Source organism: Dromiciops gliroides, chromosome 2 (assembly GCF_019393635.1).
Source record: "Dromiciops gliroides isolate mDroGli1 chromosome 2, mDroGli1.pri, whole genome shotgun sequence".
NCBI lineage: Eukaryota > Metazoa > Chordata > Mammalia > Microbiotheria > Microbiotheriidae > Dromiciops > Dromiciops gliroides.
This window is the reverse complement of record NC_057862.1, coordinates 266,560,617-266,587,937: the sequence shown is the minus strand read 5'-3', so window position 1 is coordinate 266,587,937 and position 27,321 is coordinate 266,560,617. Positions and strand designations below refer to the sequence as shown.

Sequence of the window (27,321 nt, the reverse complement as noted above, 5' to 3'; positions counted from 1 at the left end):
AAGTGACTTGCCCAGGGTCACACAGTTAGTAAGTGTCAAGTGTCTGAGACTGTATTTGAACTCAGGTCCTTCCTGACTCCAGGGCTGGTGTTTTATCTACTGCACCGCCTAGCTGCCCCCTCTTCATTTCTTTTTAAAAATTTGTTTATAGCTAGAGTCCTCTAAGTCTAAGAGGGGTTAATTGATATTCTCCATGTCTATAGTCTGTTTATTATCTCCCACAACTCATTTAACCTTTCCTCTAAGAATCCAGATACTGGGCTATTTGGTGCATATATGTTTAGAACATTAATTTATTGTCAATGGTACTTTTCATCAAAATGTAGTTTCCCTGTTTATTTTTTTGGTTTTCTGTTTTTACTTTTGCTACTTCCATCCCTTTTATTTTCGCTGAAGCACAATAGATTCTGCTCCAGACCCTATTTTTAACACTATGTCTCTGTATTAGGTGTGTTTCTTATAAATGATAAATTGTTGGATTCTGGTTTTGAATCCATTTTGATATTCTCTTTCATTTCATGGATGACTTCATCCTATTCACATTCACAGATAAGATTGTTCTATATTTCCCTTCCCTTTTTTTCTCTTTAAGATTTTGTCTTGTTTCTGACTAATCTTACTTACTAATTCTCCCCATTCTTTCCCCCCTCCCCTTCCCTTAACCTCTTTCCTTCCTTTTTCCCTTTTGGGTGAAATGTATTTCTGTACTCAAATCTCTGTATATGTGTATTCTTCCATCCTTTAACCAGTTCAGATGTGAGTAAAATTCATGTATTGCCTGCTGACTCTTCCTACCCCTTCCTCCTATTTTTATAAACTTCTCCTTTCACACTCCATTTAAGTGAGATGATTTTCTCTTTTCTTCTTTTCCTTCCCCTCTTCACCTTCCTGGCCTCCAGTTCCATTTCCCCTCCCTTTCCATTTCTTTTAAATAAAAAAAAAATCAATAAGACATAACAGAATAGTCCCTGGGCCTTCTGTTTAATAAAAAGAGTCTTCCTTTTATGGCCCAGAATGAAGATTCTAAGGGGATACATGTATCATCTGACCATATAAGATTGTAAACAGTTTTTCCATATTTTGTCCTTTTGGAATGCTTTCTCATCTTTACCTTTTTATCCTTCTCTTGACTCCTGTGTTTATATATCAGATTTTTTACTAGCCTCTGGTCTTTTCAGGAATACATGGAAGTCCTCTATTTTATCAAAGGACATTTTATTCTTGTTTATAAAACTAGATCTTGGGCTTCTTTGGAATAATATATTCCAAGCTCTTCACTTCTTTATGAAATTAAATGTTGAACTTTGTGTGATCTTGACTGTGGCACCCTGTTACTTTGAATTCTTTTTTTCTGGATGCTGGCAATATTTTTTCCTTGAATGGGAGCTCCAAATTTGGCTATAATATTCCTGGGAATTTTCATTTTGGGGTTTCTTTCAGGAGGTGACTCTGGATTCTTGTAATTCCTATTTTGCCTATCCTTGAAAAATCTATGTAGTTTTCTTTGATCATTTTCTTGAAATAGGATGTCTAGGCTCCATTTTTGGTTACAGCTTTCAGGAAGTCTAGTGATTGTCAAACTGTCTCTCTTCAATCTATTTTCTAGGTCAGCAATTTTTCCTTTAGATACTTCACATTTTCTTTTATTTTTATTCAGTCTTTTGACTTTAATATTCATTTATTTCTCATGGAATCATTAGCTTCTATTTGGACAATTCTGATTTTTAGGGAGTTTTTTTCTTGGGTGAAGTTTTGTACCTTTTGTGCCAAACTGTTTATTTGCTTTACATATCTTTCATAGCTCTCATTTCTTTTTGCATTTTTTCCTCTATTTCCCTCATTTCATTTAAAAATCATTTTTAGCTCTTTTTAAAAAAATCATACTTGATCTATTCCAATAATTCTTGTTGGACATGTGTTCAAGCTGCATTTTTCTTTGAGTAATTTTTTTCTGGTTTTGTGTCTTAAATTTCCCTGTCTCCATAATACCTTTTAATGATAGAATTCTTTGTTGTTTGCTAATTCTTTCAGTCTCTTCCTTGACTTTGGACTCTATATGAGGCTTGCCTGACTTTCTATCTTCTTGGATCCTTCTGCTTCTTTCCTGGTGTATCGAGTATTGTGTTTTCCCAAGATATCAGGGACAACCGGGGCAAGCTTTCTTTGCTCCCAAAGTGATGTGACCTGAGGCAGAGTCTGCTCCCTGCTCTCCTAGTTTTAGCCCTGAAAGTCCTTGATCCACATTTGGGTCTGAGCAATAACTCTGTCATCTTGTTCCTGGTTGGAAGTTTTAGCAAATTGCTACTGGGCTCAGCTACTGTTAGCCTGCTGGAAGGCTCTGCAGGTTCAGATTGACTGGTCTCTGCTTCTGGATTCAGAGCTGCACAGTTACTGTTTGCTTCTGATGTTCTTCCTTGCTCAGTACACAGCAAGGATCTGAGACCATTATTATCCTCTCTACCACCTCTGGGTGCAGGTTCTTTCTCAATGTGTCCTGGATCTATGATCTGGAACTGGACGACAAAGCTGCTAGATGGCACCCATTATTACTATACCCTGTGTGACTCCCTGCTCTGGTTCTTTCTGCCCCAGTGCCTAATCTTAACCCTCTTTCAATCCTAAGCACTTAAATACTGTGTATGGCCCTGTGTTCCTGGCCAGATTCTATTCCCAGTGTCTGAATATTGTCATACTGACGTGGACTGGATATGACTGCCTATGATTTTTTTCTTATATTTCCTGATCAGAATTTGGTCCTGTACATTTGTTAAATTGTTGTGGAAGAGGTGTTGTGGTTGTAGAAGAGGGGTAGGGCATATTTCTTCCTGCTGTTCTGCTATTTGATTTCTCCACCCAATAACTTCAATTGTTACTGAGATTTTCTTTACAATCATCTTAAATTACATCTTTTCCCGGGTACATCTAACCTGGTCATGTCATTTGCCTTCTCTGAGGCTAAATATCTTAATCTGAAGTATTAGAGGTTAGATTAAATGGTTTTTGAGATTCTTTCCAAACCTAGATTTGTGAACTAATTATCTTAATACTGCTGTATGTATCTAAGCAAAAGAAATTTAATCTTTTTTCCACATGAGAATCATTTAAATATGTGAAGACAGTCATCATTTCCTCCTCAAGCTCTTGTCTAGACTAAAGTATCACCAGTTCCTTTAACTAATCCTCATATAGCATGATAACCAGTCTTTGCATTATCCTGGTTGTATTCCTCAGGGTTCACTCCAGTTAGTCAACAATCATTTCTTACACAGCTGTCATGTTCCAAGCATTGTGCAAAGCACTGAGGATACAAAGAAAAGGAAAAAAATAGTCTTTACTCTCAATGAACTCACATTCTAATTGTTATATTTTCATAAATTTGATACCCATAACTGAATATAATAGTTTGAATTTTGTCTGACTAGATAGAGTACAGTGGGGCTATCATCTTTGTTCTTTTGGATAATGTAGTTCAAATGCAATCTCAAATGACATGAGTTTTTAATTATTATTACTATGTCACATGATTGACTCATTTGGGTGAATTAATTAACCTGCATCTATGAATCCTATGCCCTGGTCTTATATTATGTATCAGTGAATGAAGAAGCCGTAACGTTTATATTCTTTTGGGGATAGACAACATGTATATAAATAATGTACATCATTTCAGGGGGCTGGCAATAGCAGGGGAAGGTAGAAGGTATGATATCTAGACTTTTATTTTTGGCCTATAATCCGGGAAGGAAACTGAAAGTGGAAGGAGCATCTAGGGACTCTTGATTCAGGATTGGATGTACCTAGGGCAAAAACATGTTCCCAGTGCTTGTAATTTTCATTACTTCTGGGTCTAGTGGTTGGAGAGACCAGGAATCTAAGTCTAAGGGAGAGAAAACATTGAAAGAGAGAGTTTCAAATGAGAAGGAATATAAAAACCAAAGATCATATTTCTTGGTAGACAAAGTAAAAACAAAACAAGAAATGAATGATTCTGTATTCTTGTCATTTGTTATCATTGCCTTGTCTGCCATATTATTATTAATTTTAATAATTCAAACAATAATGTTAATAATTAATTATTACTGACTGTCCTATTATCATATTTATTTATTGATCCTCATTTTGTTCCTCATAACAAAAACAAATGTGGGAATTATAATTGCCCAGTCTTTAAGAAAAACCAAGGCAGAGCTCAGAACCAATGGCACTTTATTAAAGGGTCCATAGTTCCCTCCAGTGAAGTGGACCTCAGATCTTCCTCATGATATGCAATGTCCCTGGTTTCCAGGACTATTTTTTTATAGGGTTGGATACCCAAATATGCAAAAGAGGCATGGTAAAATACAGTCTCATTGGTTGATAGACCTTGCCCTTGAAGGCCAAAAACAACATAAGATTGGGGAGGGTGGAGGTAGGGTTGCAGCACAGGTTGGGTGAAGCACCATGTCAGTGGTTTTATGACCACTAAAGAAGTGGTCATAAGATGGTCATCTGCTCAAGTTGGACAAGAGAGAGTGATCCGAAGGTACAAAAATAAGTTGGGAGACTTTTCCATGTAATTGAATCATCTCCCCCACTCTGGGCTTGGTCATCACAACAAGGAAAAACAAGAGTGGAGTGGGCCTCTAGTTAGCTTTTTATGATTAAGCAAGTTAACTTATAACCTATAGTTCATAGCTCTGGGTCCTAATACACAGAACTTATAATCACTACCCCTTTGCAACTATATGAAACTGATTAATATGATTAGAAAAGATTAGGGGTCCAAATGAGTCATTTCTCACAGAAAAATAATTGAGCAAAACCTAACTTAAAGGATTAGATAGAAAAGCCTACTACATCTCTAGTGAAAGGAGAGAAGTGTGGTGTGTTTGATTTTCCATCCTCTGGAAGTGCTGGTCATATTTATTGTTTCTTTTTGTCATTTTTTTCCTGAAATCTAAAAGAAGGCATGAATAGTAAAGTCTTAATATCTGTAGCTTATACAAACTGTAAAAAACTCCTGAAACTTTGTGACTGCATTGAAAAAGAGACATATCAGTGTTGATAATAGTAATTCCTTATATAGTTATTATTATAAACCATATGTTATATGGTTTACAAAGTACCTTCCTCCATAATACTGTTGGGTAATTAATAAAAGTATTATTGGCAAGATGAATAGATGAAGAAATTGAAGCTCAGAAAAGTTTAGTGGCTTGGTCATAGTTAGACAACTAATGTGTGTTATAGGCAAGATTCAAACTCAGTTCTTCTTACTGAGAGTCAAATTCCATTCATGGGAATATGATAAATATAATTCATGTAGATAAAAATATCCAAATTATATTTATGTGTTCCCAAGCTATTGGTATAATTCAAAAAAGGGATATAATAGTTTTTGTAGACATAAGTCCAAAGGGTTGCTTTGGCCAAACTTTCCAATAATTATTTCTTTTATAAGGTAAAGCATATTCTAATATCTCAATAGATCTGTGGTCTTACTGATATAGCTACTTGTTCCAGTGTTGCAGATCACAACCTATCAATGCCTGTTAGTTCTATATTATTCTTGCTCGTTTCCTTCTGTAATTCTCTATCTATTCAATGTTTCAAGGGCCTTCCATTTATTTTTGTGGAATTGCATATATGTATTAGTGCAAATATATGCATATGTCAAGTAGTCTATATATTTCTTTGTAAAAAGCTTTTTTTCTTTTCATACATTATAGTAATGACAGCTTTTACATTTTCTTATGTGAGATAATATATGTAAAGTCCTTTACAAACTTTAAAGCCCTATATAAAACGAAGTCATTGTCATTGTCATCTCATCCCCCTCTTCCTCTTCCTTCTCATTTTCAGCCTCCTCCCCCTTGCCAGGTACTTCTCCATTGTTCTTTTGGGTGATCACGACATTTTGCCTTTGGTAATATGTTATTTCAAGATCTTTTTTCTACTGGATGTAGCATGGTCTTGATAAAATTATCAGTAAGCTGGATCTTTACTATTCTTCCTTGAACCCTTTCTTTTTGATTGATTGTGATTTCTTTGACCTAGAAGCTTTTGATTCTAGGTTATTCCCGAATGTTTTCAATTTGGGCTTTCTTAGGTTCCATTATGCAAAAAAGAAAGAAAGAAAGAAGGAAGAAAGAAAGGAAAGAGAAAAGGACTTCAAGAAAAATAAAAGGACTTAGGGGCAGCTAGGCGGCGCAGTGGATAAAGCACTGGCTCTGGATTCAGGAGTACCTGAGTTCAAATCCAGCCTCAGACACTTGACACTTACTAGCTGTGTGACCCTGGGCAAGTCACTTAACCCCCATTGCCCTTCAAAAACAAAAACAAAAACAAACAAAAAAAAATAAAAGGACTTCTTGAAATATGCATGATTTTTTGTTTGGTTATGGTTGAAATTATGTTTTCTCAACATGTTTTCCATTTACAACTTAAATGTTTTTTTCTAACATTTCATTCTTTTACTTTGTTCTAATATTTTTTATTGTTTCATTGAATTTTTGAGTTTGTTTGGTCCATTCTATTTTTCAGGTAGTCTTTTTTTTTTTTTTTTTTAGTGAGGCAATTGGGGTTAAGTGACTTGCCCAGGGTCACACAGCTAGTAAGTGTTAAGTGTCTGAGGCCAGATTTGAACTCAGGTACTCCTGACTCCAGGGCCAGTGCTCTATCCACTGCGCCACCTAGCTGCCTCCCAGGTAGTCTTTTAAGTGGGTACAGCTTTCTACCTAGTAAGGTATTCATTTTTATTATAGAGTTTTCCTTCAGAACTTTCATTTACATTCTAACTTCATATTTTATTTCCTGATTAATTTATTCTGAACATTATTTGATTCCTTTTGGCCAAACCTTTCTTTTCTCTAAGGTTCCATTTGTGCTTATTTTAGAGTAACTCTTCTTTTCGATTTACTCCTTGTGTTTCTCTTAATTTATAATATTTCTTTCTAGTGTTCAGTATGTGTGTGTTTATTCATATTTCCAGGCTTAGTTCTGGGATTCAAAACTGCTTCCTCCACTCTTGGGTGGAGTTGGCAGACCTCCTTTATTTTTGTTCATTCTGTAATTTGGATGCTGCTGCCTCTGGTGTTCTGGATGAGGTTGCTGGTAGTAGGCCCTGATTTTTGCCTCAATCCCTGGCTTCTGTCTTAGTTTCCTGGGGACCAAAGAAGGTAATGAGGTAGTGGGGGTGTTGGTGATAGCCTCATCTTTGTCCATTTTCATTATGAAATTCCTATTCTGTAGTTTGTTCTGCTCCCTGCTGTGGCTCTGACAGTCCTCAGTCAGATATTGTAGATTGCATTCATCTCAGGCTTCCTGCAGTGCCCTCTTATTGATCTTGTTTGTTTGTTGAACTGGCCCTTATTCCTCATACTATCTCAATGCTCTGAGGAGTGCATATCCATCCCTTTGCTCTTTCCACATCAACCCATGGAAACTGATTTTGTTCCCTATTTCTATTTCTAATTTTTTTTTTTTTTTTTGCAGGGCAATGGGGTTAAGTGACTTGCCCAGGGTCACACAGCTAGTAAGTGTCAAGTGTCTGAGGCTGGATTTGACCTCAGGTACTCCTGAATCCAGGGCTGGTGCTTTATCCACTGCGCCACCTAGCCGCCTCCACCTATTTCTATTTTTTAAGGATAGGGAATGAGATTGTCTTGGTTTCATGCCTCAATTATTGGAATTTGCACTGGCTTTTAACTTTTCCCCTTCTTCCTTATAAAATTTATTTTTACAGATCTTTTCCATTTTTTTTTGTCTGTTGTTTTCTAGTTTTGTCCATAAATACAAAGGCAATGACCTTTTTAAATTGAGCCCTTTGCCAAGGTTTCTTAAGTTGGCAAAGTGGATAAGGTGCTGAGCCTAGAGACTGGAAAGATCTGAGTTAAAATCTGGCCTCAAGACATTTCCTACCTGAGTGACCTTAGAAAAGTCACTTAAGTTTTATTTGCCTTAGTTTTCTCAACAGAAAAATTAGGATAATAGCATCTACCTCCTAGAGTTGTGTTTTTTTTTCTTTCCTTACTTTTCTTTCCTTCATTATACATTCTTCAAAAGGAGCTTGTACTCTAACACAGTGTTGCTTTTGGCTGCTATAAGTCTCCACTTAGCAAAGAGATTGTACTTATTAGCTGAGGTAGATTCTAAGCTCTTTTATTTTCATTATAACAATTGATTTACATTAGTTAAATTTCCTAGGAAATGGTTAGTTCAAGTCAATATCTACTCCTCCATCTATTTGCCATTTTTTCTTTCCAACATCTAGTTTATATAGATTTGATTTGACTTGTTTGAATTACGTCATAATTTTTTCTCATTTTTATTCATCTAGTTTCATATAATTTTAGGTTTTTCTTTAACAAATCTTATTGTATGTAGATAGCCAATTAGGGAAAACTTCTGAAATAACTAAAGTGTCTAATTGTGCCATTCTGTTTCATTGAGTAATCTGCCTGGTCTCCAAACCTCCTGCAGGAAGAGAAGAGAGCTCCATTCTGTCATCCTGAGGAGGTCTCTTGCCTAGTTTTTAGCCTTCTGTAGGAAGAGGAGAAATGCTATTCCCTTACATCATAATTTTGGGGGAAGGAGATTAACTCCTTATGCTCCATGTACTTGCTTCCTTGCTTGAATTGCCTAAGGCTCTGAAAGGACCCTACCCTGAGGCTAGACCCATATAGCCACTGAAAATATCTAAAATCTTCCCTTAATGATTGACATACTTCCTCCTGATCATACTCTCCCCATTCCATTGGCTGCACTTTTGCTTATCCCCTCATGTGGGAGTTGTACTATTTCCTCCCTCCATTGCCACTTCTGGGTTCTCCATCACTCAGCAACAATTCCTCCTTTGAGGTTAACTCAAACTTCAGTCTGTTCCATCATCAATATCAGTTCTTTCTTTAGAGGTGGACAGTGTGTTTCATCAATAGTCCTTTGTGATTGTCTTGGATCATTGTATTGTTGAGAATAGTCAAGTCATTCACAGTTCTTCATCAAACAGTATTGCTCTCTCTGTGCATAATGTTCTCTTGGTTCTGCTCACTTCACTATACAGCAGTTCACACATGTCTTTCCAAGCCTTTCTGAAGTCATCCTGCTTGTCATTTTTTATAGCACAATAATATTCCATCACTATCATATACCACAATTTGTTTAGCCATTCCCCAATTGATGGGCTTTCCTTTGATTTCCAGTTCTTAGCCACTACAAAAAGGGCTGCTATAAATATTTTTGTACAAATAGGTATTTTTCTCTTTTTGGGGATGTCTTTGGGATAGAAACCTAGCAGTGGTATTGCTGGATCAAAGGGTATTCAGTGTTCTATAGCTCTTTGGGCATAGTTCCAAATTGCTCCAGAATGGTTGCATCTTTTCACAACTTCAACAATAGTGGATTAGCATCCCAGCTTTCTCACATCCCCTCCAACATCCAGTATTTTTCGTTTTTGTTATATTTGCACTCTGATAGGTGTGAGGTGATACCTCAGAGTTGTTTTAATTTGCACTTCTCTGATCAATAGTGATCTAGAGTATTTTTTTCATATGATTATAGATAGCTTTGATTTCTTTGTCTAAAAACTGCCCGTTCATATCCTTTGACCATTTATCAATTGGGAAATGACTTGTATTTTTATAAACTTGATTCAGTTCTCTATATATTTAAAAAATGAGGTCTTTATCAGAGATATTTGTTTCAAAAATTCTTTCTCAGTTTTCTGCTTCTCTTTTAATCTTGGTTACATTAGTTTTGTTTGTGCAAAAACTTTTTAATTTTACATAATCAAAATGTTCTTTTTTATATTTTATTTTACTCTCTATATCTTCTTTGGTCCAAAATTCTTCCTCTGCCCATCAATATGACAGATAAATGATTCCACACTTTCTTAATTTGCTTATGGTATCTCCCTTTATGTGTCAATCATGTACCCATTTTGACCTTATTTTAGTATATGGTATGAGGTGTTGGTCTATACCTGGTTTCTGCTATACCATTTTCCAGTTTTCTCAGCAGTTTTTGTCAAATAATGAGTTTTTGTTCCAAAAGCTTGGATCTTTGGGCTTATCATATACTAGATTAGCATAGTAATTTACTATTTTACTACCTACTTTAACTAGACTATTGGTCAATTTATCCATTATGTGGAATGCATTTCTTCTTCACTTCCCCCTTTTGACATTTTTTTACTCCTCAATCTGGTTTAGGTATCATCTTCTTATGAAACTCTTCTTGATCTATTCAATTGAAAGTGATTTTTTTCTCATCAAATTTTGCTAGGCAGCTTTTGATTTGTCCTTTTCCTCTTTTCCTACTTTGTATTATGATTATTTGTATATATATATTGCATTTCTGCCTAGTAAAACTTAAATTCCCAGAGGTCAAGGGATTGTAATTTTTATCTTTTTATCTTTAGCACCTATTAGTGCCTTGCTTCAATTGTAGATACTTAAAGAATGCTGACTTGAATTGAACTGATATCATGGAAGACAATCTTGCTGTCCCATGAATTGTACCTTGCTGTCACTGTTAGAAATAGAATACTAATGAGGATTATGGGTCTTACCAATTAGAATAATTCTGATTTTCTTGTTTTTGATTAATGTTAGAACTAAATAGGAGGTGATACATTTGTTTTGGAATTTTTACATTGGTTCTCTGCTACTATTATGGAATAAGAAGTTTTCGATAAGTTGACTTGTTTTATCTTTTTCTTTTATGGAAGGAATGTCTATAAACTAGATTTTTTTTTCTTTCACAGTGCACTTCTATTTAATGAAATAAAATACATTACATCACTAGAGGACTTTGAAAATATAGAAAATGCTATGAAGGGAAAAACAAATATTGCCCTCATATATGTGAGAGCAATCGGAACACCAGGTACTAAGTAAAAACTTTTAATTTTGTTGTGTCACTATCTTTGTGTAACTGTGTAGAAGGTAACTAAAATAGTACATTATGACCATGGGTGTCAAACTTTAAAATATATTTTGTAGATCTTATCTACTTTCTAACTTTGTTACTCTGTGGCAATTAATTAATATGGACTAATTACAGCATCTTAAGCTGGAATTAGTCTCTAAAATTGTCATTTAAAGAAAAAAAAATATTGTCAAAATCACACTTTATATAGGAAATCTCCAAGTTTAACTCACTTTGGCAAGTGAGTAAGGGAAGTAGATAAGTCATACCCTAACCTTAGCCATGCTTATTCAAAGGAATAGTGGGTATAGAATTACCTATATTGGTTGTTTTTATTCTCCTTCCTTTTTCCCTTCTTTCCTTCCGGGAGTCAAGAAGACCTAAGTTTAAATCCAGCTGCTGACACTAATTAGCTGTGTGACCTTGGGCAAGTCATTTAACCTCTCTTTGTCCCAGTTTCCTTAATCATGAACTAAGGATAGTAACACCTACCTCCCAGAATTGGGAGATAATATTTTTAAAGTGCTTAGTAAAGCACCTGTCACATAATATATATTGAAAATGCTTGTTTCCTTCTTTCTTTTTTTTACACAGTGTATATAATTGAAGTAAGTTATGTTAAATGTTATGTAACTCCATTGTCTACATTTATTCTAAAATTTTCTATTTATCATTTATTTTTTTTCTTCTATGATTATTACTTATTTTTTACAGCAGCCTTGTGAGATAGAGCAGTATTATTTTGCTGTTTTAAAAAGACTAAATTGTGGATTATGAACTGTAGACAAAAGTTTTTTTGTTGTAACAATTTTGAGATTTTGATTTATTCTTGAGTCTGATCATATAACTCTAGATTATAGAAATTACATTTTAAAAAAAAAATTGTTTTTCTTTCCTGGATAGAATCATAATGAAAGGGTTTGCTGGAAAACTTTGTTTTTTCATAAAGTTATCTATTATGTAATGGCTATATATAGCATTATAAAAATTTGAGTAAGGATTCCACCTACAGTTCTTTTTTTTATATAATTTTTTTATAATTTTTTTTTTTAGTGAGGCAATTGGGGTTAAGTGACTTGTCCACAGTCACACAGCTAGTAAATGTTAAGTGTCTGAAGCCGTATTTGAACTCAGGTACTCCTGACTCCAGGGCCAGTGCTCTATCCACTGCCCGCCTAGCTGCCCCGCACCTACAGTTCTTAAACTTTTTATCTCCGGACCCTTTTACACTCTTAAAAATTGTAGAGGAGTTCAAAGAGTTTTTGTTTATGTGGGTTGTATCTATTGATTTTTACCATATTAGAAAGTAAAATGGATAAGATTTAAAAATGTTTATTAAATAACTAAAATAACAATGATAAAACACATTATGTATTAACATGATATTTTTATGCAAAATAACTATTTTTCCAAGGCAAAAACAAACCCCACAAAGAAAAAGTAAGAACAATGGAATTGTTTTATTTTATGTAAATTTAATATTTTATTTTTCCCCAATGACATGAAAAAATAATTTTCAACATTCATTTTATTTATTTATTTTTTTATGAGATATTTTATTTTTTCCGTTACATGTAAAGATAGTTCTCAACCCTTGTTTATACATGCTTTACAATTTCAGATTTTTCTCCCTCCCTCCCCTCCCTCCCCCCTCCCCTAGACAGCAGGTAATCTGATATAGGTTATATCTATGTATCTCTATACATATACATATAGATATATATATATATACACACACATATATATACACATAACATTAATCCTATTTCTGCATTAATCCTGTTACAAGAGAAAGAATCAGAGCAGTGATGCAAAACCTCAAAATAGAAAAAAAAAAACAACAACACCCAAAACAAAAGAAATAATATGGTTCAATCAGCATCTTCAACATTCATTTTAAAAATTGAGTTCCACATTCTCTCCCTCCCATGCCCCTCATTGAGAAGGCAAGCAATTTGATAGATTATACTTGTATAGTCATGCAAAACATATTTCCATATAAGTCATATCATAGAAGAAAACATAGGCCAAAATTAAAAAACCCCAAAATAAAGTAAAAACAGTATGCTTTCATCTATTTTTTTTCCATTGGTTCTTTCTCTGGGATGGATAGCATTTTTCATAAGTCCTTCAGTTGTCTTGGATCATTGTATTGATGAGAATAGCTAAATCATGTTGATCATCTTACAATATTGCTATTACTATGTACAATGTTCTCCTTGTTCTACTAATTTCATTGTGCATTAATACATGTAAGTTTTTCCAGGTTTTTTTTGCTGGTATTTAGCTCGTCATTTCTTATATCACAATTTAATAATTCATGTTCTAACAATATCTCTAATACAATGAACTATTAAACTGTTAGGCACTTTTCTTTTACATATTACAAATCACATAACTAGGGTAACAGCTTAAAACTATACAAATTTCCTGATATAGCATCATCATAATAAATTTCACTTAAAATAAGACCATAATTGATTCAATTACACCTGGATCTATTTTCCAAATGATATCATGTAGAACCTTAATTGATAATTTCAGTCATCTTAGTATTATTTCACACAAGAACCATTTATTCCAAGCATTTCAAATGTCCTGTTTTTTTCAGCTATTCCACTACAAAAGATTTTTAAAGTGGCAGTATATAACAGATTTTAACTATAATAAATTCTATTACATGTAGGCAACAGTTCTTATCAGATTGCTCCTCCTCCTATAGCAAAAATTGTGTAACAAGAGAGGGGCTTAGGTGTGCCATCCTCCATTTTGACCCTAGACCCCTATAACTTTATCTATTGGTTTTCAAATCAAGCTACAAAATTTTCCTTCTCAATCTTCCTACTTAAAACAAAATCGAACTTCCTCATGCCCCCTTGACATGCTTAAACCATCTGAAACTGTCACAATGGCACCCTAACAACTATCTGGAAAAAGTGAGAGGCTGAGATCACATGGCCTGGCTACTGCTTTTCTGCAGTGTAGTGTGCAGGGTACATCCCCCACTTGTCCCTAATCCTTCACCTTCCATATTTTCCCTCAAGCCTTTATTTCTCTTTCCTAATCTGTCTACTTCACTTTACCTACATGACCATATCTCAGACTTCCTATATTGGTTTCTCTCTCTCTTTTTAAAAACATTATAAGAAGATTTAAATACACATTATCAATTATATAATTGAATAGGAACCTCATAGAAGTTATAACATCACAGCATATAAAAGGTTATCTTTAATTGATCAGTACTGAACTTTGGTTTGTATGATACCCAACATTTTAAACTAGACAGCCAAATCAAATTCAGTTACCTTTTCGATGATTTCCTGATGACACAAAACTTTTCCTTTGTTGGTGAGGCCTGTCTAGCTTTAAAAGCAAGCCAAGAAACTTTATATGTAGCAAAACTGGCCCTTTTTCTAGTTGGAAAAACTTTAAATTAGTATTTTAATGCTACCTTCAGTTTCTAAGTTATTTGCAAGATATTGTCAGAGAAGCAAGTTTTTTTCTGCCTGCCCTTCCCCAACTTAGCCATGACTTGGGAGTAGCTATATCAAACAATTAAACAAAACTTTTCTTCTAAATTCCATGCACACAATTACATTTTCAATGGAAACTTGAATACACATGAGACAGTCCTACATCAGACACATAGACACACATGAGACACAATCTCACATCAGACACATAGACACATATGAAACATAATCCCAAACAGTCTTTATTTCCTTCAAGCTTCCTTTCTTAGTCCTTCTCCCATCTCCCACTGACTCCCTTGTCAGTGAAGAGGAAAAAGAAGAGAAAAAAGGAGAAAGAGAAAACTTCCTTTACCTTTTAACTTTTCTTTAAGATAACCTGATTTAACTTAATTTAGATCCATTATTTTTAGTCAGCTTTAACTATTTTTGTACAATATTTGTGCATATCAGAACCATGTTTCTTTTGTGATGCAATAGATCTATAAGGGGACTCAATCAAATTAGATAATTTGAAATTTGTATGTCCCAACCCTGAGGAAATTCCTACCGTTGAGAAATAGCTTGTGATGGCTATGCTCTACCTGAGCTTCTGAGCTTCTTCATGGGACAAGAACTCAAACTAATAGCAAGAGTTTGAGGTTTGAGTTGAAAACTGGAAAAGAATTTTCACCTTGCAAGTCAGAATCCATAGCTTATTTGGGAGAAAACCTCCTCGAGGTGCCTGCCATGACTTGAGTTCCAGGATGAATTCCATTTCTAATTTCCAAGCAAATCCAAGTCACAGCACCATTTTAGGTTCAAAATTTGTTTTTCATATGTGACCTCTTACCAACCCCCCTCCCTCCCCAAAAGCAAAACCCAGATCAGAGACAGACAGGACAAAGTACCAGTTTATTTGTCCCCAAAACAAGCAGGCATGATCATGCAGAGACTCCTTCCAAAGAAGGAGCTCAAACACACCTTTTTTGTGATGGGAGGGTATTTTGCTCTTATTAATCCAGGGTTTCATAAAATCTTTTTGGATAATAAGGCAGCTCCATCAAATCCAGATGGTTCATACATTCATCATAACAGCAATAAAAAGGAGTCTGAAACATTTTTAGAAAGAAAATTGAAATAGTTTGAAAAGTCTACTTATGGAAGGAGGGGGAGGTGGAAACTTTGGGGACAACTGGAACATAAAGGGGTGGGAGAACTTTTCAGGTGAATGTAGAAAAAAATTTCAACAAGATAGTATATAGACCTGGGAGGAAGAGGAGGAAGAGGAAGGGGAAGGGGAGGGGAAGGAGGAGGAGAGACAAGGAGAGACTGACCCTACCATTGGGCAATGTCCTCTCTGACAACATGGCACATTATGAGAGTGAGGCCCCATGGAAAAGGGGAATCCATAGTGTAAATGAGCTCTACAAGGCAGTGGCAGAAAGCACCTAAAGGGCAGAGCCTAGAATGGACTCCTTGGAAACCTTAGTGGCATAAAAACTACTAAGAAAAGAGAGACTAGATTATTATAGGGGTCATGAATCAGAGAATGAAGATCTAGAGTAAATTGAAAGGGAAGATGAATAATGAGAGTGAGAGAAAACTTTTTTGGAAAGAGGTACAAATAAATTAAGTGAAAAAATAAACAAGACTAGCTGAAAAAAAGAGGAGAGGAAGGGGGAATATATGTAACTGAGAAGAAAAAAGAGAGGGAAGAAATATATAACTGGATAAAAGCAAGAGAAAGGAACAAATAGACAAAACATTAAAGGAAAAGGGGTAACAAACAAGAAAAGAAAATCAGAAGAAGGGGAAAAAGAGCTGGTGGGAACAGGACCATGTTTAAAAAGTGACTTAAGTAAAATTATTGAAGGAAGATAATTCTGTGTTTACAGCAGAAGAGGGAAAAAAATAAAAACAAACCCCAAACTTTAGAGACAGATGGAGAAAAAATATAAACCTTACTCATAATTTTAAATATAAATGAAGTAACCCATTAAAATAAAAAGGGTAACATTTTGGATAAGAAGACACAATCCCCATAATCTGTTGCTTACAAGAAATGCCCCTTCATGGAGTTGAGATGTCCACAGTTGTCACTTATTGTACATGTTTTTAGAATTTTTCCTCTCTTAAAACAAAAAGCTATCTGCATATGGGATGGGTGTTGAGAATGGGGAGGGATTATGTAAGAAAAAAACATAATTGTTGTATCAAATTTTCATACAACAAAGCTTGTAAAAGCATATTTGAAAATATTTCATTCTGTGAATGAATCCTGGAGAATCTTTCATCCCTTTTTCTTTAAGAGTAGAATAGCTTGGGGCAGCTAGGTGGCTCAGTGTATACAGCACCGGCCCTGAATTCAGGAGTACCTGAGTTCAAATCTGGCCTCAGACACTTGACACTTACTAGCTGTGTGACCCTGGGTAAGTCACTTAACCCCCATTGCCCCGCAAAAAAAAAAAAAAAAGAGTAGAATAGCTTGATTCATTATTAATCATGAATCTTCTGGAGTTATGGTTAGTCATTGAACATCTGATCGGAGTTCTTAATTCTTTCAGATGTGTTTTTCTTTACATTGTTGTAGAAGTTTTTCTCCAGGTTTTATTTAATTCACTCAGCATCAGTTCATACAGGTCGTCTTGGGTTTCTCTGAATTCATCCCTTTTATATTTATCCTTTTCATATTTCTTATGGCACAATAATAAGCCAATATATTATATACTTTTCTTTCTTTTTTGGGGGGGGGGCAATGAGGGTTAAGTGACTTGCCCAGGGTCACACAGCTAGTAAGTGTCTGAATCCGGATTTGAACTCAGGTCTGCCTGAATCCAGGGCTGGTGCTTTATCCACTGCATCACCTAGTTGCCCCCTTATACTTTTATTTCTTCATCTACTCCCCAGTTGTTGGCATTCTCTTTGTTCTTTGCTATACTGAAGAGAGCTGCTATAAATATTTTTGTGCACATGGGTCCTTTTCCTCTTTCTTTGAACTTTTGTGGGGCATGGGCATTGTAGTAGTAGTATTTCTAAGTGAAAGAAACAAGTGTCTGTGTAAGGCTTATAGATCTAGAACTAGAAGGCTTATAGATCTGGAACTGGAAGGAACCCTTTGTTTTGAATTTAACTTTCACAAACAGGAAGGAACAGACTTCTAGGGGCTAGAAATGACAGGAGGAGAAAGCTTCTTAAGAGTTTGTGATAGGGGGTCAGGTAGGTGGTGCAGTGGATAGAGCACTGGCTCTGGATTTAGGACCTGAGTTCAAATCTAGCCTCAGACACTTGACATTTTCTAGCCGTGTGACCTTGGGCAAGTCACTTAATCCTCATTGTCCCACTGAAAAAAAGTTTGTGATAGAAGTTTAATGTGATTGTACATATATAACCTATATTAGATTGTTTTCTGTCTTGGCTTGGGAGGAGGGAAGGGAGGGAGGGAGAAAAATTTGGAACTCAAAATCTTATAACAGATGTTGAAAACTATCTTTACATGTAACTGGAAAATAACAAAATACTTTTAAGATAAAAAAAGGAGTTTGTGATGGAGTAAAGGAAGGGGTTAGTCAGTTCTAGATTGTAGTAAGCATTGGGCTACAGTAGTTCCACTTTTTGTCATTGCACTTACCTATTCTTCTGCCACTAGGGTTCTGGGAGTTGCCTCACTTTGTTGCTGACCACAGAATTGAGAAGTTGCAGAGACAAATTTCCTAACATCTCAAAGTGTAGTGTTGTAGAAGTGATTCATTTTTTCCTGTATTGGCTAAATTAAATAGTTACTGTATTCTTTTCCAATTCTGAAATTCTGTGATTCTCTGCTTCTTAAGTCCCATGCTTTTTATACCATACTACTTTTCACTGTGGGGTGGCTAGGTGGGTGCAGTGGATAGAGTGCTGGTCCCAGAGTTAGGAAGATTTGAGTGCAAATCTGGACTTAGACATTTACTAGCTGTATGACCCTGGACAAGTTACTTAACCCTGTTTGTCTCAGTTTTCTCATGAGCTGGAGAAGGAAATGGCAGACTGCTCTAGTATCTTTGCTAAGAAAACTCCAAATGGGGTCATGAAGAGTCACACATGACTGAAAGGAGTGAACAACAAAACCCTTCATCATCCAGTTTAGTCCATTGTTGAGACTAGTTTCTCTTATCAGATAATAACCAATATTTTATCAATAACTTGGATGAAAGTATAGATGGGGTGCTAATGGAATTTGAGATCACATAAATCTGGGGAAGATATTAGATAGATATTAGACTGTATATCAATCAAGAACCCAAAAGGTCTCATTAGGCTTTAACAATGGGCTACATATAAGTCCAAGGTCCTATGTTTGTTTGTTTGTTTTCTGGGTCAGTGAGGGTTAAGTGACTTGCCCAAGGTCACATAGCTAGTAAGTGTCAAGTGTCTGAGGTCTGATTTGAACTCAGGTCCTCCTGAATCTAGGGTCGGTGCTTTATCCACTGTGCCACCTAGCTGCCCCCTATGTTTTGTTTAAAAATTTTAACTGCTTAAGTACAGGACTGGAAAAAATCTTGGGGTTTTATTAGAGTATAAGTTAAACATGATTCAAAAGTGAATCATGAATAGTTAAAAAAAACTCACCTTTTTCAAATGTTTTAAGGGAGAAATACTGTGCAGAATGTGAAAAATGGTGTTCTTTGCTCTGATCAAACCATATTTTGAGCATTTTCTTCAGTTACAAACATTTGCCTTTTAGTAAGTACTTTGACAAACTTATTTATTTATAGCCTGCAGATCATTGAACAGATTTATGTCTCATATCTCTTAAAGAGCACAGAGTTGTTTCTACAATAGAGGATGTGGAAGAATGTGCAAATGCACCGTAATACATTTCCCAAGAAAAGGCTGGGACTACATTAGCTTGTTTAGTTTTCAAGAAGAAATAGCTTACATAATCATCTGGAACTTCTACTAAAGAAGGGTGTCTGAGGTGCCCTTCAAGTGTGGACCAGAACATAGGGGAGTAGCACCAGAGCCCAAGGGATCATTAGTAACTCTCAGAGCAGCATATAACCTGACATAGTAGGGCTGAGTTTAAGCCCTAGCCACAGCAACACCTACAGCAGCACCTGGTCTGGTATAAGTGCAGTGGCAACAGTAGGTGCAGTGTTCATAGGCTAAAATAAGGGGAGCAAAGGTTAGGCCTCAACAGTGGCAACTCTTTTTTTTTTAATTAATAAAGTATTTTATTTTTTTCCGTTACAGGTAAAGATAGTTCTCAACTTTTGTTTATACAAGCTTTACAATTTCAGATTTTTCTCCCTCCCTTCCCTCCTTCCCCCCTCCCCTAGACAGCAGGTAATCTGATATAGGTTATATATATATCCACATAATAACATTAAACATATTTCTGCATTAGTCATGTTATAAGAGAAAAAATCAGAGCAATGCTGAAAAACCTCAAAATAGAAAAAAACAACAGCATCAAAACCAAAAGAAATAGTATGGTTCATTCAGCATCTATACTCCGCAGTTCTTTTTTTTTTTTCTTGGATTTGGAGATCCTCTTCCATCACAAGTTCCCTGGAACTCTTCTGTGCCATTGCATTGGTGAGAAGAATATAGTCCATCACAGTAGATCAACACTCAATGTTGATGATAAACAGTGACAACTCTTACAGTATGCAGCTTGGAATACTCTGTTCCAGTGAATAGAGCTCAAGCGCCAGTGGCAGTACCTGGCACAGGGGTGGCAGCATCCATGGTAGCTTTCTGGCCACTGTATAGGAAGGAAAGAAAAACTCGGGATCTAGCGATCAGTGTTCAGGGATGGTTTGGGGGATGGGGTGTGCTGAGCTCAGTCTAATTCAAGGATAGTATTCAGGTTCTGCCATAGGGAGGCAAAGCTAAAACCCCAGTAAGTGACAGCACCTGGCAAAAGGGAGACAGTGGCAGTATTAAATTCTTCTATATGGATTTGGGAGCAGTGTTTAGTTTAGCCCAGGGATAGTTTTCAGGTTCTAAAACAGAAGGATTTTGCTTGTCCTGGCACCAAGAAGGCATTTCTACACCTTAGCATAGGGGCCAGTGCTTAAGTTCCAGCAGCGTCAGTGCCCAAGACAATGCTGAACTAGCATAGGGGGCCAACTACAGGGGCACAGTAATGTAGATCCTTGTGGCATTGGGCAAGACCCTAAAGGCAACAAGAAATGGAGTGGTTACTAGTGGTAGCAGGACCTAGCAGAATTGAAACAGCAAGTGACATGGGCCCTAGTGGAATGGGCACTGGTATGAGCAGTGACAAAGTCAGGTCCAGTATTGGAACTTTGCTTTTGATAATCTGAAGCTAATGGGTTCACTCCATGACTAGAGATAGTGGTATTAGTGGCAATTAGCTTGATTGCCTGCCTGCTGTGGTTAGATGAACCTCCCAAGTCCATTAGGAAGAATTGGGCTTCATCCAGTGTCTCTAAAGGGAAAGTAATTTGGTATTCCACCTTCCCACCCCCAAAATACACACACACACACACACACACACACACACACACACACACACACACACAGGGCTTCCACATGTGTACAGCTGTTCTGGCTGCTGAGCCAGGGCATACTGAATGGGTGGTAGTGCAGGGAAATTCTTGGCATTAGCCCTGGCACTAGGAAAGGCTAAATGCAAAAAAGCAACCATGCAGGAATTTATGCTGAAATCCTGGTGTTCCTAGTGCTGTTCATTTATGGCTTATTCAATTTCTTTTTTGAAAATTTGGTTATTCAATTATTCTATTTCTTCTGTTAATCTTAACAACTTAGATTTTAAAATAGTCATCCATTTCACTGAGATTGTCAGTCCATTATTGGAAAAATAGCTCCCAGTAATTGCCTTGATTTCATCTTCACTGGTGTTGCATTTACCCTTCTCATTTTTGATTCTGGTAATGTCGTTTTCTTCTTTCTTTCTTTTTTTTGTGAGGCAATTGGGGTTAAGTGATAAGGGTCTGAGGTCAGATTTGAACTCAGGTCCTCCTGAATCCAGGGCCAGTGCTCTATCCACAATACCACCTAGCTGCCCCTTCTTCTTTCTTTCTTCTTTTTTTTTTTTTTGCTGGGCAATGGGGGTTAAATGACTTGCCCAGGGTCACACAGCTAGTAAGTGTCAAGTGTCTGAGGCCAGATTTGAACTCAGGTCCTCCTGAATCCAGGGCTGGTGCTTTATCCACTACGCCACCTAGTTGCCCCTTCTTCTTTCTTTTTTAAAAATCAAATTAACTAATGGTTGATTTATTTTTCATAAAACCATCTTCTAGTTTTATTTGTCTGAGATCATGATTGCTCCCTCTTCCTTTTTTTATTTCACCTGAAGCATTTATTATGCTTTTTATTTGTTTATTATGCTATATATTAAGCTTATTATTCTTTTTCAACCCCTTATTTTAATTTTGTGCTTGTCTTCTTGTTTCAGCTGTGGTTTTTGTAAACAATATATTGTTGGATTTTAATTTCTAATCTGTTCTTTCCACTTCCATTTTATGGGTGAGTTTGTCTCATTCATATTTACAGTTGTAATTACAGTATCTTTACTTTTATCTTATTCTCTCTATTTCCTTCCCTCCCTCTCCTCCCCTCCCCTCCTGCCTCTAAGGTCTGTTTTGCTTCTAACCACTGCCTCACTTAATCCACTCTCCTTTTCAGTCCCTCCACTCCCCAATATAACTTTTTCCAATTATACTTCCTTGTTGGGTAAGATAGATTTCTATACCCAACTGATGATATATATATATATATATATATATATATATATATATATATATATATATATGTGTGTGTGTGTGTGTGTGTGTGTGTACATATATGTGTATGTGTATATGTGTGTGTGTATATATATATATATACATATGTGTTTAAAAATCTAAATGTGCAAATGGAGGGGGGAAGAGAAGTTGGAACAACAAAGTTTTTTAAAAATTGATGTTAAAATTTTGTTTTTACATATATTTTGGAAAATAAAATTCTATTCAGAAACTAAAAAAAAAATCTAAATGTGGGTTCTAATTTGTCCCCCCATTTTGGGGGGGGGAAACTCGCTAAAATCACTGATAAATTCATCGAGTTTAGACTTTTAAGAGTTTATTAAAAGATATAAGATAGTAAAGTGTGAAAGATTGAGAACAGATTTCTTATAGCATGGAAATCCTAGTCTTCCTAAGCTCCCATGTGAAGTCCTGCCACCACAATGATCTCTCCAGCCAAAGAGGAAGAAGTTCCCCACCAGCATTCACTTCCTCCTTCATGTCTTCCTCCCAGAAATGGGAGGTTCTTCAAGCTGATTGACTAGTGTCATTCAAATTCATTGGTTCACTGGACCCGAAGGTGGTCTCGATGTAAAGTTCAAAGTTTTTAGCTTCTGAGAACAATACCCTCTTAAGTACCAACCAGCCAGATGTGCTTACAATCTAGTTAACTGGAGGTAAGCCAGTCAGCAGTCAGTTCTTTTTTGCATGCCTCCTTTATGTGAGATAAATTTCCCTATTCTTCTTTCAGTGCATCCTTCTTTCTCACCCTTTCATTTTTTTGAGATCATTCCATCATAATTGACTCACACCCATGTCCTCTGTTTATAAAGACTCTTTCTAACTGTCCTAAAGATGATAAAGTTCTTAAGAGTTACATGTATATACCTGAGAGATACCTGCAAGCACACACTGTCCCAGCTGGTACCCATAATGCTGTTGCTCCTGCTGCTCCTGCTTTCATCTGTTTTCGCTTTAAATGATTGTTGGCAAGTTAGACTTTTCTGGAGCTTTGGATGGAATGAAAAATGGAAATAATGAAGATATGTTCACTGAATCAACCAGAAGAGTCATGAACACCACCTCTGTCATTAAACAAATATATATACACATATGTATTTATGTGTGTGTGTGTGTGTATATATATATATAATATAAATATATATACATATATACACACTGAATAATAAAGTACTCTCTACCATATAGAATTATTTTTATAGGGAATATTTCTTGTCCCCCAAAATATTCTTTGTTACTTATAAGGATGGACAGTTTCTGTTAAGCACTTAACTTAAACAATCCATTTATATTTGCACTGTATCATTTGTGCCATCCAACATTTTGTATGTTTTTGTAAACAATTCATATACAGTACATTTCTGTATTGCTTTCTTTAATGTATACATGCCTTGTTTAACTTGGACCTTATTATGAATCAATTTGACAATTAAATCTGGTTAAGCAGTAAAAAAAAGAATTACATGTATCATCTTCCCATATAGGAATGTAAACAGTTTAAACTTATTAAATCTCTTATGGTTTTTCTTTCATATTTACCTTTTTATGTTTCTCTTTAGTCTTTTGTTTGAATAGAAAATATTTTATTCAACTGTTCTTTTCATTGGGAATACTTAAAGGTCCTCAATTTCATTAAGGTCCTCTATTTCTTTTTCCCCTAAAGATTTATACTCAGTTTTGCTAGGTAGATTATTCTTGGTTTTAATATTATCTTCTTTCCCTCTATTCCTTTAGTGTGGTAGCTGATGAAACTTGTGTGAAACTGACTATGGCTTTCTATTTGAATGGTATCTTTTTGACTATTTAGTATTTTCTCTTTGACCTGAGAGCTCTGGGATTTGGCTCTAACATTCTTGAGAATTTTTATTTTGGAATCTCTTTCAGGAGGCAGTCTTTCAGTTTCTATTTTGCCTTCTTGTTCTAAGACATCAGGACAGTTTTCCTTTCTAATTTCTTGATCATGGCTTTTAGATGGTCCAATAGTTCTTCAGTTCTATCTCTTTGTTCTATTTTCCAGATTAGTTGTTTTCCTAATAAGATATTTCAACATTTTCTTATATTTTTGCATTTTTTACTGCTTTTTTTTTGCTAGATATCTTATGGAGCTTCTATTTGCCAAATTCTAATTTTTATAGAATTATTTTCTTCAATGTGGTTTTGTACCTCTTTTTCACTTTTCCTATTCTGTTTTGTTTTTATTTTCTTTAGCATTTTTTGTGCTTCTTTTGCCAAGTTGCTAATTTTCTTTTCATAATTTTCTTATATTTCTCTCAGGGCTTTATGGCATGTTCAGGGAAGACTTGCACCTCTGGTTTGAGGGCTTGCTGAGCTCTTTTCAGAGCTGCAGATTCACCTTTGGCAACCACCTGCTACCCCCCTCTCATCTGTGGCTCCAAGAAGCTGTAGCATGTGTAGTAGGGAGTTGAAAAAACCATTTCAGCAAATGGACTAAAACAGCTTGAGGGTTACCAGTGGGCCTCAAACTCATGGGTGAATTAAGGAGATGTCTACCTCAAGCTTGTGAAGACTTCCCCCAGTGGGATGGGTAGATGAGGACAATTTGTTCCAATGGCCATGAAGGTGGCTAAAGCAGGTGCTTGGTCAGACACTGAAGACACCAAGGTCATCCACTGCTTCCTGGGTCATTGCCATTAATTTTGACTTTTGTCTTGTCATTTGAATTTGGTTTTTCAGGAAGAGTAAATGAAGCTGACTGTGCCTCACTTATATCCAATTCACTCAGAAGTCAAAACTACCCCATGATGTCATTGGCTCTTTTTGAAAATGAAGAATAATAACTATAGTGCTCTTTTTCTTTTCCCAATCTGTCCTCTGTGACTCATACTTGATTTTTCATATATTTTCTTGCCCTTCCTTTAGCTCTTCTAGGAATTCTTTTTTGGAGTGTGTGTCCAATTTTCATTTTTCTTTTAGGCTTTGATTGTAGCTGCTTTCACATGGTTTTCTTCTAAATTTATGTCTTGATCATCCCTGTCACCATAGTAGCTTTTTATGACCAGGTTATTTTGTTGTTGTTGTTTTCCCATTTTTCCAACTTATTTCTTGACATTGAACTTTATGTCAAAGTTGAGATTTTCTTACCTAAAGAGATGGGGGGAGGGGTTCACTGTTCAGAGGTTCAGGTTTTCTCACCCTGCTGTTTTCAGAGCTGGTTCCGAGGGTTTGCAAGTTTTCAGTCCTTCCAAGGTGGTATGATCCAGGGAGATGTGTGGTCATTATTCTCTTGCTCTGTGTTCTCTTTCTCATGCAGGAAGGGCCCCTGCTCCTTTATAACCATAAGCCTTCATGCTCCTCTACACCTGGACCTGCCACCAGGGTTCCCTGCTCCCTTTTGACTGGAAGCATTTCTCTTTTTCTTGGAACTACTACCTGGAACTGGGTATGGCCAATGGAGTTGACCAACAGTGTATAGTCTTGTGCCAGGTACTAGCATAGGTATCCTCTGTATTCTGTTTCTGACCAGTTGTATAATTTTCTTATTGTCTATAAACTGAGAGCTTCCAAATTATCCACTGTTGCTGCTGCAGCCACTTCTTTTTTTTTTATCTTGTTTTTTTTTTTTTTGGCAGAGCAATGGGGCTTAAGTGACTTGCCCAAGGTCACACAGCTAGTAAGTGTCAAGTGTCTGAGGCCGGATTTGAACTCAGGAACTCCTGAATCTAGGGCCAGTGCTTTATCCACTGCGCCACCTAGTCACCCCGCTGCAGCCATTTCTAAGACCCACAGTTGGCGTTGCTGCCATGTGCATTCCTGCTAGTTCCTACTGCAGTGTCACAGACCTCTTTTTCAATATCCTAAGTTGTTTTTGGTTGAAAAAATATATTAGCCCCAACTTTTTATTGACTATATTGCTAAAGAATTCAATTTAAGTCATTATCTTAAATTTATTTGGAACAGAATATTTAAAGAGCTGGTCTGTAGTGCTTCCACTACTCTGCCATCTTGGCTTTACCCAACATTTAACCTTTAAAACCGTCAAACTGCAACAAGAATTCAAATACCATGTACTTTGTCCTAGTGGTAATTGGGAGTCCCTGGAGGTTGACTAGGGTAGTAACATGGTGAGAATGAGCTTAAGGAAAATTAATTGTGGTACAGTATTTGCCCAAACAGATGGGGAATAGAGGCACAATTCAAGTGCAAAACAGGAAGTGTTTATTGGCAAGTGCATTACATGTGTGTGCGGAGAAAGTAGTATGTAATCTGATTGCTCCAAAGATGGGGGTTTAGAGAGTGATTTATATGGTTTTACAACAGAAGAATAGAAGGAGCACAGAGTACCTGGAACCAGGATGTTTGTGCAAGCTCTGTCCATTTGGGGCTGGTATGAACTAGTTTGAGGTGGCCCTATGGTTGCTGGCAGAGAAGTTTTCTGAGTTCACCCAGTAGACACTGCAAAGGATCACTGGTATGTCAAGCTTGAGCAACACTCATTCTGCCTCTTTATTGACTGATTTTGATTTGGTTTTTTCAGCCTCTCTTGTATAATAAGGGAGATCAAGCAAATCAAGGTGATTAGTAAACTAATTATTTGTTCTATTTCTACATTCCCTCATTTTGGTAAAGGTGGTCTGAAGACCAATGGGTCAAAATTTGATGGAACATGATTTTGTTAACTATTGCTGTAAAACAACATGAAGCAAACACAAAGAGGCACTTGACTATAGCATAGACTGATATCATAAAGATGAGGACATCAATGAAGCCAAAGATAATAGAGTGGAAGAGAGTCTATACCTTCAGGGAACCAATTAAAGATGTCACCATACCAACCAAAGAGGTTGATCTTCTCCTAGAGCCATCAAGATATCATCATGAATGGCAACATATAGGCACACCCATATAGGCACAAACACCCCTCTTCATGGAAATGAGGACATTGAGGACCTGCTGTTTCAGACTGGCTCAATGGTGACATTGGGCTTGCTGAGGAAACCAGCTTCTAAATTGGTGAGGTGACTGGCTGGAAGATGCTGAGTGTGCTGACTGTTGAGTAAAGCATCTACTTCATGGAGAACAAATACAGTCAAAGGGGAATCCAATACCATGTCAGCAACAGACTCAAAAAAATTAGCCACTGGCATGACTACTCACAAGTACCTGGGAAGTACTTTGGTCACAGTATCTAGAGTCTTGCTATGATATCCAAGAGGGTGGAAATTCCCCAC

At 36.2% G+C, this 27,321-nt stretch overlaps 1 protein-coding gene across 9 annotated transcripts in view; it reads left to right on the top strand.

The window, feature by feature from the left end:
• Positions 1–27,321, top strand: part of TXNDC16 (thioredoxin domain containing 16) — a 169,287-nt gene that overhangs the window by 41,700 nt on the left and 100,266 nt on the right. For all 9 annotated transcript variants that reach the window (XR_006354987.1, XM_043988163.1, XM_043988161.1 and 6 more), the window contains one exon: positions 10,742–10,863. Coding sequence is in view for 8 of the 9 variants with exons in the window: in XM_043988163.1 (XP_043844098.1) it covers positions 10,742–10,863 (122 nt within the window). In the remaining variant the exon portion in view is untranslated. The remainder of the gene's footprint in view (positions 1–10,741; positions 10,864–27,321) is intronic.